The sequence below is a fragment of the Nicotiana sylvestris genome, chromosome 7 (assembly GCF_000393655.2).
Source record: "Nicotiana sylvestris chromosome 7, ASM39365v2, whole genome shotgun sequence".
Lineage (NCBI taxonomy): Eukaryota > Viridiplantae > Streptophyta > Magnoliopsida > Solanales > Solanaceae > Nicotiana > Nicotiana sylvestris.
Genome location: NC_091063.1, coordinates 106,634,315 through 106,652,156, shown reverse-complemented (window position 1 = coordinate 106,652,156; position 17,842 = coordinate 106,634,315). Strand labels below are relative to the sequence as shown.

At 36.0% G+C, this 17,842-nt stretch overlaps 1 protein-coding gene and 1 pseudogene across 1 annotated transcript; both read right to left on the bottom strand.

The window, feature by feature from the left end:
- Positions 1–1,062: 1,062 nt before the first annotated feature.
- On the bottom strand, positions 1,063–16,441 carry LOC104247442 (uncharacterized). Its single transcript, XM_009803494.2, has 7 exons — positions 15,986–16,441; positions 9,612–9,711; positions 8,671–8,733; positions 4,582–4,696; positions 3,318–3,400; positions 2,567–2,628; positions 1,063–1,513 (listed from the first exon to the last, which is right to left on the bottom strand). Exons 1-7 carry the CDS (start codon positions 16,198–16,200, stop codon positions 1,399–1,401), a joined length of 753 nt encoding a protein of 250 aa, XP_009801796.1. The 5' UTR covers positions 16,201–16,441; the 3' UTR covers positions 1,063–1,398.
- LOC138874257 (U6atac minor spliceosomal RNA) lies at positions 11,670–11,781 on the bottom strand (annotated as a pseudogene).
- Positions 16,442–17,842: the final 1,401 nt, after the last annotated feature.

The window sequence follows — 17,842 nt, the reverse complement described above, 5'->3', positions numbered from 1 at the left end:
AAATAGCCAAAACAATTACCAATAATATATAACATTCAAAAAATATAGGCAAAAAAAAGTTTTTTGCCAACGGGTATTGTTGTGATTCATTGAAAATATATATATGAGGCAATATACAAAATTTAACGAAGTTTGAAGGCGAGTTAGACTAGTTTAGAGTCAAATTTCACTACCAATAATATAAAATATTTATTAAAAAGGATTTCTTTTTCCATGGGTATGGTTGGAATTCGTTGATAACGTATAGATGAGGCAATATACCAAATTTGAGCAAGACTAGAGGTGATTTGACATCAAAATTCGTAGTTAAAATCAAGTTTAAAAGATTCTTCTGCGACACATGTATCAAACTTGTATCACGTATGTATCTCAGACACAGGTATGCATAGATATACATGTGATACACATTTGATATAAATATGATACATATGTGATACACGTATTATTATTTTCCATGTTCAGCTTTACTTCGAATTTTCAATTCAAATCACCTCAAAACTCCACCAAATCATCCCAAAACTGAGATTCAAACTCAAGATATATACAATCTATTCTAATAACACTCACTCAAAAGAAAATAAAAATTTGACCTTTTCTTTGCTACAAATAGCTAATTGACTAATATTAATAATATTTTATGAATTAACTAATTTTTCTAATAAGCTACTTATAAATGGATATAACTTATAGTTTCTCAATATAAACCCTTTTTTTGGTTAAAAAAAAAGGAAGAAGAGAATATATCAGCCTTCATCATGCAAATAGTGACATTTGGATTACCAAAGTCAAAAGCTTTAAATCACCAAGGGACTTTTATCTTTGATCAACTAGTCCATTGTTCATTGCTATCTTTTATAGATGCTTTAATCCTCAAGGACCTCAACTGCTACAACCAAACTTTATAATTAATTGCCCCAAATAACTTTAGAGGAGAAAAAGAGTACTTTACAATGTTAGCTATGGCAATTGGCCCGGGCACACCCTCACTATACCATATACAAGAAGGGAAAAGAGGAGTTTGCCTTTGCCAGGGAAAGAATTTTAGTCCGTAACAATTGTGCATTGCAAAAAAAACAGTGGATTTAACTTATTTGCATCAATTAATTTACAGAAACAGCAATCTTTCCTACTCCAACTATATGCACATGCTAACCCAGCTAGCTAAAATAAATCAACATCAAACACAAAACTACATAATATAAAAAGAGAATTAACTAATGTAAACAAATGGAGAGTCCTAACAGCCCAAAGGAACTTATCTTGATACATATTTCCACGAGGAATAACTAGACTAGATTCACTATTTTATTATGCTATCTAAGTAATCCATAGGATCTCAACTTCAGTAAAATCTAAGAAACATCTATCCATAGCCCAAGCCCTATAGAAACCAGGATCTCATGATTTATTTGGCAAGGGTGGCCGAGACGGAATGATTAAGCTAGCAAGCTCGTCATTTAGCTTTACAGGGAGGGGTGGCATCTGCTTCATTATTTCTGGCATGTCATTCAGACTGCAAGAAATGGTTTATCTTAGCATGCATTGAAATAGCAAAACGAGTAGAATTACAGTAAAGGCTAAAACAGGAATGCATCGTCAAGTATTATTTTCCACAATTTATAAGTTGACACATATTAAAGCAAAACATTTCGGTTGAAGGAGATAAAAAAATCATTCATTCAAGATTCATGTTTAGCATATAGCACAAGCAAATACTTTATTAACAGATCTGTAAAAGACTTCAATGATTAGGGATCTTTCAGGTTAATAGCCCGTTTGGCCAAGCTGCAAAAATCAGCTTATTTTGAGAATTTTTTTTTTTCAAAAGTGCTTTTCTCAAAAGTACTTTTGGTGAGAAGCAGTTTGTGTTTGGCTAATTAGTTTGAAAAGCACTTCTAAGCAGCAATTAGTGTTTGGCCAAGTTTTAAAAAAACTGCTTCTAAGTGTATTTTTCTCAAAAGTACTTATCAAAAAAGTGCTTTTGGAGAGAAACTACTTTTTTCTGCTTCTCCAAAACTGCTTCTGCTTCTCCTCAAAAGCACTTTTTTTTCCTTCCAAAAGTTTGGCCAAACACCTCAATTTTTGGCCAAGAGTGCTTTTGGCCAAAAAAAAGCACTTTTGCCAAAAAGAAGCTTGGTCAAACAGGCTATAAGTATGAGAGGCAAATTTCTTCCTAATCTCGAAAGTCATTTCACATATGTTTTCAATTACAATGCGCAAGTCATGGTTCATATTTTCACAATTTTAGAGAATTCCCATTTTAAACCAAGCTGCAACAAGACATATTAGCCAATATGGACAATCAAGAGGAGTTGAAGACATTCACGATATGCTTATAAAAGTTGAAAGTCAAGCCATACATAATGCAAACAGATTACATAAGTTTGAGCAAAACTAGATGACAATGCATGCAAAAGTACCACTTAATAAAAGCATGTATCACTCACTGCAAATAAGATTCATTTATGCTAAAGAGATGGCATAAGCTTCATTACATATATTCACTGCATAAAAGCATACACACATACATATCCAGTGAGAGGGGGAAGGATGAACCACAACATACTCATTTAAGATGCTGAGGATATTGTTTCGAGCTTGAGTGAAAAGGTTAATGTTTTCTTGGATCTGCACCGAAACAAAAATAAGAAAGATGTCAATACTACCAATAACCAAATGATGCATGAGTAACAATCTATCCACATGGGTTTAACACGGAAAGTACAGCTGACTTGACCTTAGCAGTACATAAAAGGAGTAATTGCAACATACCATGCAGTGGGTGAGTGAAATAAAAAGAGGGGATCTTGCTAGCAAGTATTAACAGCAGGATGATGGAATGAAGCTCAATGATTTCAATATCTTTGTTACACTTGATCTAAACCAAATGGTCAAGAAGGGTAAAGTAATGTTCATATAAAAAACAGAATAAGAGGTAAATATTCTCAGTTTTTATGGAAATACTATTCCTTCCATCCCATCTTATATGAAACTTTCTGGTACATCTCGAAATGTTAGACATGACTTAATGCAATTCTCACTTCTTTCAGAACTTAAGTTCATTTAAACAATTGAACTCGTAATGATTGATGCTTCCACCATCTTAATAAATTACCAATTATTTTTTTAAACATACTTCTTGTTCAGTCTACCATTTCAGTTATATCGCATATAATTGGTCAAGGGAGTAAAAGAAAAAACAGAAAATGACTCGTATGGTTTGTTCACGTATTTGATCCGACACCATTTGTGTCATCTCTCACAAAGAAACGGAGGTGAGGCAGTGGAAATGAAATTGTGAAGAACCGTCATCTGACCTTAAAAACAGCAAAATTTGCAGATATTTGATCCAAGGCCTGAGCATTTTGCTCAAGAAGCTGTCCGGTGGTACCACCAATGGCTGCAAAAGTAACAAGATGCACACACTCCTCAGAAATTCCCACAAAAAGATACAAGAGAAGTCTTTTGTTGATGTTTTAGGATCCTTGTAAGGACTTGAGAATCTTCCTGTACCACCCTTTGTAATTATGGTTAATTATTTCTGTTTTGATACAGTTAATATATATGCAACAAATGTTACCTTCTCAAAAAAAAAAAAAAAAAAGATACAAGAGAAGGAAAGAAAACTCAGAAGATATACAGTCTTTACAGTTTCATATCAAAACAGTAATACTGACTGCTCCTTCTCGCCCTTTTTCCATTTTGAATCTATTGATTGTTACGATTATAAGTGCTAAGGGAAAAAGAGTGTTCCTTGATTAATCCATGGAGGACCGAAGATATCTCCATGCTACATGACATCTTTTACATACAACATGACATCTTCTATGCTACATTCCTCTTGACTTGTATATTAACTTCCGTAGGAAAAAGAGAAATCATTTTCTTGTTATTCTCCATACTAGATGATATCGTCTGTGCATTCACCGAGGAACTAGCTCTTCCAAAGTGATAAAGAGCATTCCTGATCATATTATTTCCAATATTACAAACTTCAGCTAATCGTGAATTATGAAAACAATTGGATCACCTTCGCACAACAGAAGTTCAAATGGATTCTGTTAAGAATTGAGTTCAAAGTTCTTGATTAGCATCAATTTTCAGAACTAATAAATTGGCCGGACCATTAAACATGTCAATAGAAAATTAGGAACTTCGCACTTTTATTGGAAAACAGATGAAAATTTGATAATCGAGCTATTGATTTTCACATCTCCACCAGTCTAGCTTTTCAACTTTAAGGAAATCTGAGAAGAGGTATAATCTCGGGATGAAACTTATATACAAAAATACCTTCTGGAAGAAAGAAAAAGATGGCTTCTAAAGTCCAACAACACATGCATATTGACGCATCAAGCAACGCGCACAACTAATGCCAGACATGATAATCTCGGATTATGCATGTAGCAGTCAAAAGGTGATGTGCTAATCATCCTCTCTATCCTTTCATCTTTCCAATTACGTAAACTTTCCTCTAAGTTCAATTCCAGGCATGTCTATCTAGAAAAAAGCAAGACTCTCAAGAACATGGGATTTCACTCAATTTTAAATGTAAAGCCAGAAGTGTGAATAAGAACCAACCTTTGTAGGAAATTCCATCATCACTGTCCATTGACATAACAGATTGAGCATAGGGAGGACCATTTGCACGATTAGCAACATGGGTAGATTTTTGCATAGAATCTGTAACTTTTTCCTAAAACCAAAAACAAGGGAAGCATGACAAAGAAGTTATTACTGACAAAACTGTACAGGACTGCCTTATTAAAATAATACCAAATAAGAATAATATTTTCCAAGAAGGCGTAGCTCAGTTGCAAGTAAATATTTCTCTCAGGTATTTGGAAAAAAACTAGTCGATCCACAAGTAATTTGAGCAATGAATCTCAAATTATTCCACCAAGCTGTCGAAGAGAAGCTGGAGTTGATGAGAAATCATGGATGCACAACAGTCCAGAGATGCTCATAAGCCCTACGCACTCAAAGAGGACTTAGAATCTGGAATTGAAAAGAAACCGTAGGTCCATAGCAGTCTAAGAAGGCGGATATACCCTTTGTATTTAACGAGGACTTAGCTAAAGGTGCAAGTCATTTCTTCCTCAGAAATTAAGTCAGCAACACTTTAAAACCCCAGCTTTTGGGCTGTCCTACCTAATGAAAGATTAGATAAGGGAAATAGCCACAAGCACTGAAGCACCAGCAGATTCGTATATCAAGAAACATGAAATTGGCAACAGCTCTTTCATTTTTCTTAATCATCAAAACTTACAAACTGCAAACCAAATTGAAGAGGAAAGGTCATGATATGACTTCAAGAAGAAACTTGTACCGCTATGTAGTTTTCTTTATGACCAAACATCACATGTCAAAAATGAGCATTGATGGAATATCTACATGTAGATAGTTTCAACTAGGGTATGAAATCTGGCTTTAATCACACTAATATTTGGAAGTGAAGGTGACTTAAAGCTAGAGGAGCAAATGGAGTAAGAACCCACGAAAACTACAACGCCTGTGCAAGTCAATTGGACATCGACCAGTGATTCCTATTACATTGATGTAAAAATGGTTTGAAAGACTCTGAGCATCCACCCCAAAAGCTTAAGGTCGTGCGTTTTCATACTAAAGGGTTCTCATGTTACTGATAGTTTCTCTCTACGTGCCCACCAAATCTCCATATAACAGATGCAAGTATATAGTAAATAATAGGATTTTCCTGAGAGCAAAATGTATTTTTTGTCCAGTTGGACATGTGTGCATGTAGAGTATGAATCTGTGTGTGTGTGTGCGAGAGAGAGAGAGAGAGTGTGTGCGGGTGTGTGTGGGTGTGTTTTTGTGGGTCTGTACAGTTTTTGGCGCCCCAAGTACCTAGACATATCGAGTTCTTATCTAATGAGATCGATCCAACATCAAAACGAGAAATGTGACCTTAAAAGCTGAAGGATGGAAGGCAAAAAAAGAATCCTTCGAAGGGGGCAGAGAGCCATCAGTAAGATACCGTGGCCTCCTTCCGAAAGGGAGGGGGGAGCATGTATCTGTGAGATACCAGTATAGAAGAAATAAGGACAACCGGAAATTTTTGTATCTCAAAATGCAGTTGTCACTTTTCACATAATGTAACTCACATCCGTTCCTGTTTTTGAAGGATAGCACAGGCTGGGAGGTGGAGTCCGTTATTTTTTCTTTCTTTTTCAAGCTCATTGCACAACTTGAGGAGCTGAATCCTGCTTAGTCAAAAGGCATAGCAGCGGCTCATATTCTGAAGTCTCAGTATCATGCCCTTAGCAGCACAGACGAGACACCTTTTCATTTGAAAATAATTGGAAAAGTGAAGGACCAAGTAAAGCGTCCTATTTTTGCTTTCAAAGTCCCCTTACAGGTGACAACTTCGGAGAGAGGAAAAGAACTAGTGCTAATTGTATGTTCTGCAAGAAAGCTGCAGAAACAGTGGACCATCTCTCCTCCATTATGACTGGTTTATTGAGATATAGAACCTTCTTTTTGTGTTTGTGTGTGGGAATAAGAAAGTTGCCCAAGTCTGGAGGAATTGAGTGACATCTCACCAGTATTATTTGCTGGCCAAAGAGGTAGATTTCAAGAGCTATTCTTCTGTATTTGGATGGAAAGAGAAAGAAGAACATCACAAATAAAAGGGATGGATGTTATAAGAGGCTCAAGTCCAGTTTCATTTTTGGTACGGGGAGAACCATCCAGCTAGTCATGATATTTGCAGAGATTTATTTTTCAATCTGACACTGATCCTCTTTTTTATTTTTTGATTGTTTCAATCTGACACTGATCTTGAAACATACTTGGCAAACCTAAAACCCATTGCAGAACAAAATGATCCTTCACTCACTAAGAAGCACTTAAGAAGAAAACAATTAGAAAATTCCCCTTTTGACTTTGCATGTTTTCTTGGGTGGGGTCGACTTGAAACAAAAAGTGGGAAGGGACCTAATATCTTTTAGTAATGTTTTCTACAATGCCAAATGGAGCTCCAGAATATGATCAAAAAGTAAACATATATTAAGGATATCAATGTCTAATGATGTGAATTTCTCTTTCTTTTTCTCTCCATACTGATAGACACAAAATGTTAATGATTTTCTCCTTTTTTCGTCCCATTCCTCTCTTTTTATCTGCACATTCTCCTTCCCTTCCTTCTTTTATCCTTTAACCAAAACGTACTGAAAGTCCAGCAAAACCTTCTTCTTTTTTCCTGTGCAAAGAAAGCACCATCATACTTTTTCTCCTGTGCACAAAGTCAAGGGGGAACTCTTAAATCAAGCTCATCCAACAGTCTATAATTGTGCATTTCCACATTTCAATTTCAAATAATAAGATCATTCCTTTCACCCTCTACTTATTCATCCACAAAGCCTACCACATACAAGCTAGTAGTACAGCTGGCTGCTGCAATCAATTTTCTACTTCTGCCCTCAACACCTAAGGATTTCCGCACCATTTAGAAAATAAAGCTAATTGCTACCTTAGTTCCCACAAAGCCACATGGTAAAGACATGTTTGAAACAAAGAAACAGAGAGACTAGGGCCTCTTCAATTCTCTCTGTCCCAATTACAATGGCCTACTTTGATAGAGCATAGGTATTTTTATTTTTCTTCTTTTTTGGAATAAAGGGGTGCCAGGCAGCTTGTGCACACCTTGATTATTCCATCAATAATCTGCTACCTCCCATCAACATAGGTACCGAGTAACTCTGCTCACCAAAGTTTAAGCAGATGAAAAGAAATCACCTAGTGTTTTGTGTCTCTGCTAGGAAGTGAACCCTGGCCTCCAAGATTTAAACCCACTTCATTGACCACTAGGTCAAACCCTTGATTGCTAGAGCATAGGTATTAAGGTAACAGTTTTATTGTGTTTAAACAGAAGTGGGTCACATGTGGAGATAAAGATGACTTTTGAACTTACTTTAAGATTAAACGGCGAACCAATAAACCTTTCTTGACAGAATATTGAAAGGTACTGAAGAGCCTTGCGACGAACTTCCCCCACGGAAAAGCCGACATGACTGAGACAATACAAATAGAATATAGGAATTCATTGGACGTGGGGCGTATATATTAGTGCTCAAAGAGAGAATCGCAGTAAGGAATGACCAGGACAGCTACGTTGAAGGGAATTGCAAATTGCATACCAGAAGAGCGGCACAAATATCAGGAAGCAATACTGAGATAGCTTTTAAAAAATGTAATTCAGCTTAACCAAAAATGCCAGTAATCCATTTGCTTGTGAACATCTAAGTTTCTTATTAAACAAATAAAGATCCCAGTTTTGCCCATTCGATGAATTTAATATTCTGTCATCAACATTATGATGCATAATACTTCAACAGTTAAATGAAAAAATGAAATCAATGACCTCTTCACAGTGATATGGGCATGGCAACATGTGGGTCTATACTGTAACGTACAACAGTCAGTCTACAGTCGACAAAGACACACTTAATACTTGCAGGTAAATGACAAAATGAAACCAATGACCTCTCCACATTGATATGGACATGGCTGCATATGGGTCTATACTGTAGCACACAAAAGTAGGTGGAAATTTCAACAGACACAATGACAGAAAACACCCTCATATTTTAGTAGGCTTAGGAAAAGAAAAAAAAACTGACAACTATGCAACCCAGAAAACTGCAATACCTTTTTGTCTTTATTTTTCCTTGAGTTATGATCATCTTTTCTGCGCTTCCCAATCTCCTTTTTCTGCCACAAGGAAAAAGTAAAAGAAGAATGAACAGCTAAATGTTATTAAAGCAAACCAAAATAGCTGGATTTAGTTGCAAAAGAAGGGAATGTAATGCCTTCCAGCTTCAGAAGGCTGTTCTAACAAAACCACTAGCTGCATTTGTCCGCACACAGTAGTATTATATTATTCTTTATGGAGAAGTTAAAATAGCAATACCATTTTTTACAAACATTGAGGAACCCTGTTCAGGCCTCAGGGAAGGCAGGGCCCTTTAAACCCAAAAGGGGTAAACCTTTCACTTTCTCATTTAAATCCTTTCTAAAATTTTGTGATTTCACCAAAAGGGAACTTCTTCAACTACAGTTTTGTCAAAGATAGTCTTGGGCTTTAAGGGTAAATGAAATTGAAGGACGGACTTAGCGAAGAATGGAGCAAACAAAGAGGAGGAAGGGGGGGGGGGATCATACATGCAATGCATGAAAAAATACCTATTAACACACACAATAAATATGTGGTAGAGAAATCCAAAAAAAACTACAAATATGTGGAATACAAGAAGCAAAAAACATATAAATCACATTCAGGAATCATTCAGAGTTTCTGATACATAGCAAAAGTTCAGTTTTATGTTTTAAATTGAGGTTTATAGACAAGTTTTCTTTTATAACTTCCTTTTTTTTTAATCTTAATAAAATCATCATAATGTACAATTTATATATCGCTTTGCTAGCTTCATTTATTATTAGATTCATCCTCCTCAAGATAGAGCCCACAGGATATGAGGCACACACCTTCGCGGTTTGGCCTGTACTACAACATTTATCTATAACATCTATATTACTCCGCTAACTATGTTATGTGGATAAATTGGTTAAAAAAGAATAAGAGAACTTACAGTCATCCATCTACATCTCAATGCTACATCTCGAACAGTCTTGTCTTTTAACTGCATTGCAATTTTAGCATACCTAGATATGTTGCTTTCTGTTGCATATCTGCAAAAGTAAAATTCCTGTCATCATTTAACAGTTCATTTCAATAGGAAGCAAATCAGAAGTTAACCATGACACAGATATTAAGAATGCACAATTGGCGTAAGTGATGCTGCTTGACAATGCATGCAGCAAATTGAAACAAATACTGATCAACCAACAGAAAGAATTGTCGTACTGGGCTAAATGCATGGTTCAGTTGACCATATCTAGGACATTCATATTTATAATAATTAATAAGGCTTTATCAAAATCTTTAAACAGGAAAAACAAAGTACCAGATGATATTTGCTCATCTACATAGAGCGTAGTTTGTGTTGAACTCTAATCACGCAACACACATTGTAATGGAGCAACTAAATTATATTGAATTGCAGAATCAAACACACGGAGCAGTAAGGAAGTTGCAATTAGAACAGTAACAAGGAAAGAAGAGGGGGAGAAAGGGACAGATAGAGAGAAAGGGGAAGAAGCACAGAGACTACTCAATATAATTGCCTCACATGCTCCTAACCCGGGTCCCATACATCATTTGCTAACTTTCAAATGTGTCCTTCATCATGGCCTCTTGGCCAATTTCATTACCCCGCCTCAAAAAGAACCTTACCCTCGTGGTTCGAATAGAGCAATATTAACCAGGAAAGAGGAACACTCTCATAAAATATTTGTCACTTTCCGCTCCATCACTTGCTTCCTCTTGTCTCTCCTTCAAGAAGTGGAACATACTCCTTCAGATTTAAGAAAAAATCAAGATCGTTAAATTCTGACTGGGAATCAACAAATAAAAATGCTTTATTAGCACTTCACTGGGATGATAATCCTTCAATTGAGAACTTCCATCATTCAGCAACTTAGTTGACACTTCTATGTTAAAGGAATGGGAGATATAGGAATTCCATTTGGAAGATAAATCAGCAGCGCTTTGCTCTCCAATCTGTTTGATTCTTGTGGACTATCACGAGAGAAAAGAAAGCTGGACACAAGCATCCTGTTGACCAAAGTTCAAGCATATGTCAATGTTTTAGCATCTATCTCACCCATAAGGTAAAGAAACATAATTTCTTCCCAACACTTGACTTCTCTTCTTCCACGAAATGCCAGCCTAAGTGTAAACCATCAGACATGGAGGAAGATTGTGGCTCCAACTCAAGCAGGATTTCCTTAATACAAAAGTGCACTGACCTTATATTTCCATTCTCAAAAATTAGACTTACAGCCAATCATCAGAGAGAATTATCCACAGCCCACAGGAATGAGCTCATGGGGAACAACCAATTCGTCGAAGGTCCTGAATTCCAGGCTTCCCTCAATATAGGGTCACATGTATCCCTATTGATATTTACTTTTTCTGCAGAAAGGGATTCACGAAAAGAATAAAGGTATGAATCAAAGAATTACAACTCATAAAAACAATTTGGATTATCATTTTCTATGCCTTGATGGATCACCGAATTTTTCTCAAGTTTAATATATGCATATCAAATCCATCTCAAAACTGAAATTCAAGCATGAAATTTAACCTTTGCGAAAGATTCCAGAGTTATGTCTAGGTTGTCAACAGTCAACACCCCAATCTCCAAACTCAAGTCAAGTAGCATCGTGCAAGTCTCGGAACAATGCCCACGATTGCAATACAACAGTTCATTAACAAAATGACCTCCAAAAGCTTGCTTCACAATATTGTTTGCCTCTTTACGCTTGCTAACAAAACTTGGGAATAACCATTAGGGACTTTACTTTACACATGTCCCACCAAGCTCAACAAGAAAATCATCAATGTATGGTTTCAACCAATATTAAGGCTCAATTCAACTCTAGTAAGCCAAAATATGAATCCTCTAGCCTTCATCTCATTTATTATAAAGGAAATGTACTCCTCCATCTGATCTCGACAAGCAGTACCAGCAACGTCAACTTCTTTTACCTGCTTAGCTCTCAACTCGGCTAGAGTCTGTTTTTTGATAAACTTTAAATTTGGTAAGATCCCGGATGTGTCTGGTAAGAGATAAATCCTGAAGGCTGTTCCCGTCCCTATCGGGGGAGATGCCAACAATCTCTCCTTTCTATGAACACAACTCGGCTAGAGTCTGTTGATTAACCAGTGATTAAAAAAGCGAGCGCTTCCTCGCTTTAAGCGAGAATCGAAGCGGCGCGCACAGTTCATCGCTTCTGCCATTAAAAGCGACTCTGGTACGAAAAAGCAACCGCTTCTCTGTAAAAAGCGAGAAGCAGTGAAGCGTCCGCTTCTTTGTTTAAAATACCCAAAGCCCTATTTTATTAAAAACTTGGTATTCTAAACAGTCAGGACTTCTTCGACTTCTTCGAGACTTCAACAGCAGCGAGAAACTAGGGTTCTTCAAACAACAACAGCGATTTCTTCCTCTCTTTTTCATTAACTTCAAACAACACCAGCGATTTCTCTTCTTCAAACTAGGGTTGTTCTTCTTCTTCTTCAACAGTACAACAACAACTTTCAACAGGTATGTTCTGCACTTTTGATTTTCATTCTTCTTCTTCTTCTTTTTCTTCTTTTTCTTTTTCTTTTTCTTTTTCTTTCTAAACGTCCAAAAAGCGCCGAAATGCTGGCAAATTTTTTTCAGAATAATTCTGTTTTTCCGATTTCTGCCCAACTTTGTTCCTAGTTGATGAAGAAGAAGAAGTTGAAGAAGATGACGAGTAATATAATAATGATAGTGGAATACAAGAATTTGACAATCTTGCAGAAGAATAGGATGCTCATTTTGTGCTTTAATTGATGCTACTCTTTAGTTTTTTAATTGAAGTATTGAACATTTGCTTGCAATTACATGTGTTATCTATGCACTATTTATTTTAAATTTTTTTTAATTCCGCTTCACTTAAAAAACGTGAGCGCTTCGCTTCTCGCTTCTCGCTTCTCCCTTCTCATGAAATGGGGGTTGTCGCTTTTCCTCGCTTCACGTTCTTCACAACATTGTGATTAACAAACTCCTTTCCAATAAATAAGGGCTAGTAAAGAATACAATGCCAGACATAGCAGTTGCACATATGGAAATCTGTTGTCCTTGAAATTCTTCCCAATCTGAGTGAGTGTCAAATGATCTTAATACTGTGCAAACATTCGTGACATGTAAATTCACCTCCTATTAGGTTCCAATTTAGCAGATGAGGAGCGCTCACTGAGGCGAGAGGTGAGCGACAAATAGCGATGAGGGCCCGCTTCACTGAGGCGAGAGGTGAGAAGCGAAGCGCTCGCCTTTTTTATGTGAAGTGACAATTTATACAAAAAAAAAATATTAAATTTATATAACTAAAAACTCAATAGCAATAATATATCAATTCAAAAACTAAAAACTCAATAAATAGTGTTGCTCGATCAAAAACAGAGCTGAATGCTACTCTCTGTTGAGTGCTGCTTGATCAAAAACAGAGCACAAAAAAAAAAGAAAAAAAAAAGAAGAAAAAGAAAGAAAGGAGAAAGAAGTAAGAAGACCGAAGAAAGAAGAAGAAAGAAAAAAAATGGCAGAAGAACAAAGGAGAAGAAGAGAAGCGTACCTGGTTGGGTCGACTTGGATGAAGAAGAAAATGGCAGAAGAGATGAAGAAGAAAGAAGAATCATTGTGGTTGGGTTGACTTGGAGAAAGAAATCGCTAGTCTACTCGACTGCTTGAAGATTGAAGAAGAAAGAAATCCCTGAAAGCCCTAATCCGGGATCTATTTCTTTTAATCTCTGCGCTTTTTCTTTTATTTTTTAAAAAAGTGACGCTACAGTCGTCTCTCACTACACAGGCAGAGGGGAACGCTATTTTGAAAACACATCGCAAAGAGGAAAAAAGCGGTGTTGGATGCTCGCATCGCTACGCCTTACGCTATTAGCGTTGAGGCGAACGCTATTTACAACCCTGAGTGAACTTTCTTCCGTGCTATCCTAGAATCTTTCAAGCAGCCATTCATAGTTGCCCGGTTCCTCTTTGCCTATGTTAAGAACCTAAATAGATTCATGTCCCGAAGCTTCAATTCCAAGAGAAAATTCTCGCATTTGTGATGTAATGAAAATTGCTAAACTTCCAAAACAAATGTAAACAATGAACTTGATTTTTTTTTAATCAAGCCAATTTATGCACTTGTGTTTATCAATGGAGGATTTATTTCCTCTTTCAGCTTTAACTTCAATGTCCCTGTTGCACCGCTAAAGTCAGCTAACAGCATACGCATTTCTATCCAAAAATGGTGTAAAGTGTAACATAATCTGGTTCAAAATCATAGAATCTCTAGAAGATAACTCCATATCTCGTCAACCCTGATTCTCTTTTTGCTTTAAATATTCGAAACATAGTGTTCCCTTCCTCAATTTGATGAAATTGAGACAAATATGTACCAAGGCAGCTTGATGTGGTGCAGCAATTTCATTAAAAGAAAAGTATCAAAATCTGAAAATTTTAATACCTTCTCGATCTCACCCATACGAGCACAACAAACACTCTGGGAAAGCATATATCTACTGGGCATTTCGTCAAACAATTTCCTAGCAGTCCCAAGTCCCAACCTCTCCTCATTTGTGGTAATGAACTGGTTTTCCAAAATGATGGGCTAAACGCATCACACCCTTCCAGCATGTTAGTAGTAAAAGTAGTAGCAGCCTAAATGGTATTTTTACCCTCTAACATTAGTTTTGGGATAATGGAAGCAATGACCTCATTCCGTGTGGGTTCCGTAGGTTCGACAGCCAAAATCTCAGTAGCAGCAGAGCGCTTGAACTCCAATGTGCTGGACATATAGCTGATTCGTAGAGATCTTTCATTGAATACCTTGTCCTCATATGATTCTATATCAACCAAATCAGATTCCATCACAGAGGTAAAAGATAGTTGGATCTCATTGTGCATCAATGAATGGCTTGGAGCAGGCGAACACCACATTATCAAGTTAAGAAGCACAGGACAAAGCGTTGTCAGATTGGAGGAGCAGACGATAGAGATTCTCTTGCATCGCCATCATTAATTCAAAGATGGTGTTGAGTTGAGTGTTTATCATGGTAGAAAAGTACAGAGTCATGGAGTATGAGCAATGAAAGTACCAATATGTTGAACTCTAAGCACTCTAAACACATTGTAAAGGAGCAACTAAGTTATATTGAAGCTGCAGGATCACTTCATCAAATATATATATGTGTGTGTGTATTGAAGCTGCAGGATCAAATACACGGAACAACAGTAAGGAAGTTGCAATAAAAACAGTAACAAGGAAATAAGAGGGTTGAGTGAGAGAGATACAGAGGAAGGAGGAGAAGCCAGAGAAGAAGGGAGACGAGGGAATTACAAGACCACTCAATACAATTGCCTCACATGCTCCTAAATATATGTCCCACTCAAAATTTGCTAACTTTCGCAATGTGTCCCCCACCGTGGCCTCTTGGCCATTTTCATTCATAACATATAGTTATTAACTGATACAAGGATTTCTATAGCCATCGGGTTATTCTCTTCCCTCCTTTACACGTAATATAGCAAGCTCTGTCGGGTAAATTTCCAAGTTGGTTGCAAGATCATTGTCATTATAGCTATTTCGTTATGAAGTAAATAAACTTTTATATTAATATTGGCATCCAGAAGATGCATCATCATAGAAGTGTTAATGACTCCCATGCAAAGCTCAAGGAGCCAATGAAGCACAAAACAGATGTTATTAATGTACTTTTAAGATAGTGAAGTGAATTACAACATCCAGAACACAATCCACCAGGATGAAGAATTAACTAATCATTAGATTACCTTTAAGCAGTTTACATCTTGTCTAAATTATTCAAAAAGATACATCCACTATATAAAGTTTCACGAAGGTACCCTAAAACTTGTAGGGTTCCGCATTCCTCGCCCATCCGCCCAAACAAAAAGGAAACAGAAGTCCAAGACCGTTGCGAGTGTCATGTACCATTGCCAGTTGAGAGCATTTTTGGCGCAACAGGGATCTAACTAACCCCCTCAGATGCAGACATATTAAACTGACATCTTTATATCTTCAAATTACAGATGAACATGAGCTTCATCAAGAATTGGATTTGCTAGAATTAGATTTAGTTTGTTAAATTCAGAACTCAAAACAAGATTCTAAAGTTTCTTCACTTTTTCACAACAAGATTGAAGGATACATGGGGTGTTATATTCACAAACCAATTGACACCGAACATTAGCAAACTTAAATATACTAAAACTCCAAAGAAGACTACAAAAGTAAGAGAAAGATTTATACAGAGTGAAGGAACAAAACTAATAAAAAAAGAGGAAGGAATTATACGGACTTGGCGAGCAATTCTTCGAGGAGAGACTGTTCGTCGGGAGTCCAATCGACGGCAAGACCTGGATTGTGTCGTAGAGCCGCCTGTGTGGGGCCAACCACAGAATTTTCCGGAACGGAGAGACCATTACTGGTGGCGCCATTCGCATTGCTGGTGCCTTCTTGACCACCACTATTATTGTTATTATTACCCGCCGAGGGGTTCGCGCTCGCAGCCATCAATATTCTACACCGCAAATCCAATATACCCTCTGCCTTCAAAATTCGAAACAATTGCAAAATTGAAATGAGTGGGTAAAATTCGAAGTGAATATAGCTGAATCTGCAGCGAGTTTGAAATCGGGGAGCTGGAAGAAACCAGAGAGAGAGAGAGAGAGAGAGAGAGAGAGAGAGAGAAATGGAGGAGAAAATCTGTACGGAACTGTCTTAAGAGGATTTGGGTACTAATGGACTTGGATAATATGGGGAATCCTTTGTGATTAGATAGTTATTTATTGTCTGATGAGAAAATAAAAAGGATAGTTATTTACTCTAAATTATATTTTATGCTTTTAATCTGAGTTTGCTCACGACGGCTGCGATATTTTAGTAAGTATATGTTCCTTCTGGGACTTTTGCACATGTGGTCCTTTTTTTATTGGTAAATAATGATAGTAGTCCTTACAATTTTCAAGAAATCCTTCCTATTTGAAATTAATTTAAATGTGTACTTTTGGTCTATGCTGTAAATGAAGCTTCATCAAAGTTTCTGAAGTTACACTTTAGTCCTGAAACTAATAGTAATCTTATTCTGACACCTCTAGTTAGATTTTTGTACATTATCTTTTTTCCCTTTTTTCCTTATACCTGATGTAATGCACTTTCGAGAAGCATATATCGACTGAAAATTGAGCCTTTTCCTTCTTTGCATTTTCTCTTTATTTAGTTCTTTTTTTTTCTCACAGCGAGTTTTGTATCAACACAAATTCTTACTACTAGTTATTCAACAGTCTATTCAATCACAAATCCTTATTAGTTAATTTATTACTCTGTATATTAGTAGATATTATTCTAAGAATTAATCTTTTGACACTTTTGTATTGAAAATTAAATTTTAAAGTTAAAATCTTTTTAAAGTGAAACTTTTTTTTTGATATTTTTTCTTACTAAGTTTACTTTTCAGTTTTTAAAATTTGTTTTATTTCTTTATCGTTAATATGGTGCATATAAGTTTAATTTACTTTATAGACTTCATATTTGGTTCAAAGGATGAAGTATCTATTTTAATATTAATCAATGATGAAAAGAATAACAAATTTATACTTATAGTGCAATTATAAAAGCTACTCCCTATCCCCTTCAACCACTAATATGATTATGGAGAAGAAGAAAAAAAGGCACAAGAAGTGTCTCAATATATGACATCTTTTAACATTTTAAATAAATTTGTATATTAATTAGAATTATGTGTTATAGATGAAACAAGTAACAAGTTTTAAAGTATTAATTAAAGAAGTAAACTTGATAAAAACAATCACACTGTAATTTGATTTTTAGTATGTAAGCGAACTACAATTATAAAATTTTATGAAATTATCGTAAAGGATATTGTTGGAGACAATATATTGAAAATTTGCGATACGAGTACTTAAGTGGAAAAAAGTTTCGTTCCTTAACAAAAAAATGCTATACACATCTAAATGAATGATAATACAACATGATGCCGTAAATACGTGGGATATGTGGTAATTCCTATAAGTGATATATGGAATTACTGTGTTTAAATACCTCGTGTAATTAATGTATCCAATCATGTATAGTTAGGCATAGATAAATGAAGATATTAAACTAATTAAGTACCAATTAGTTCCTTATTCCACAT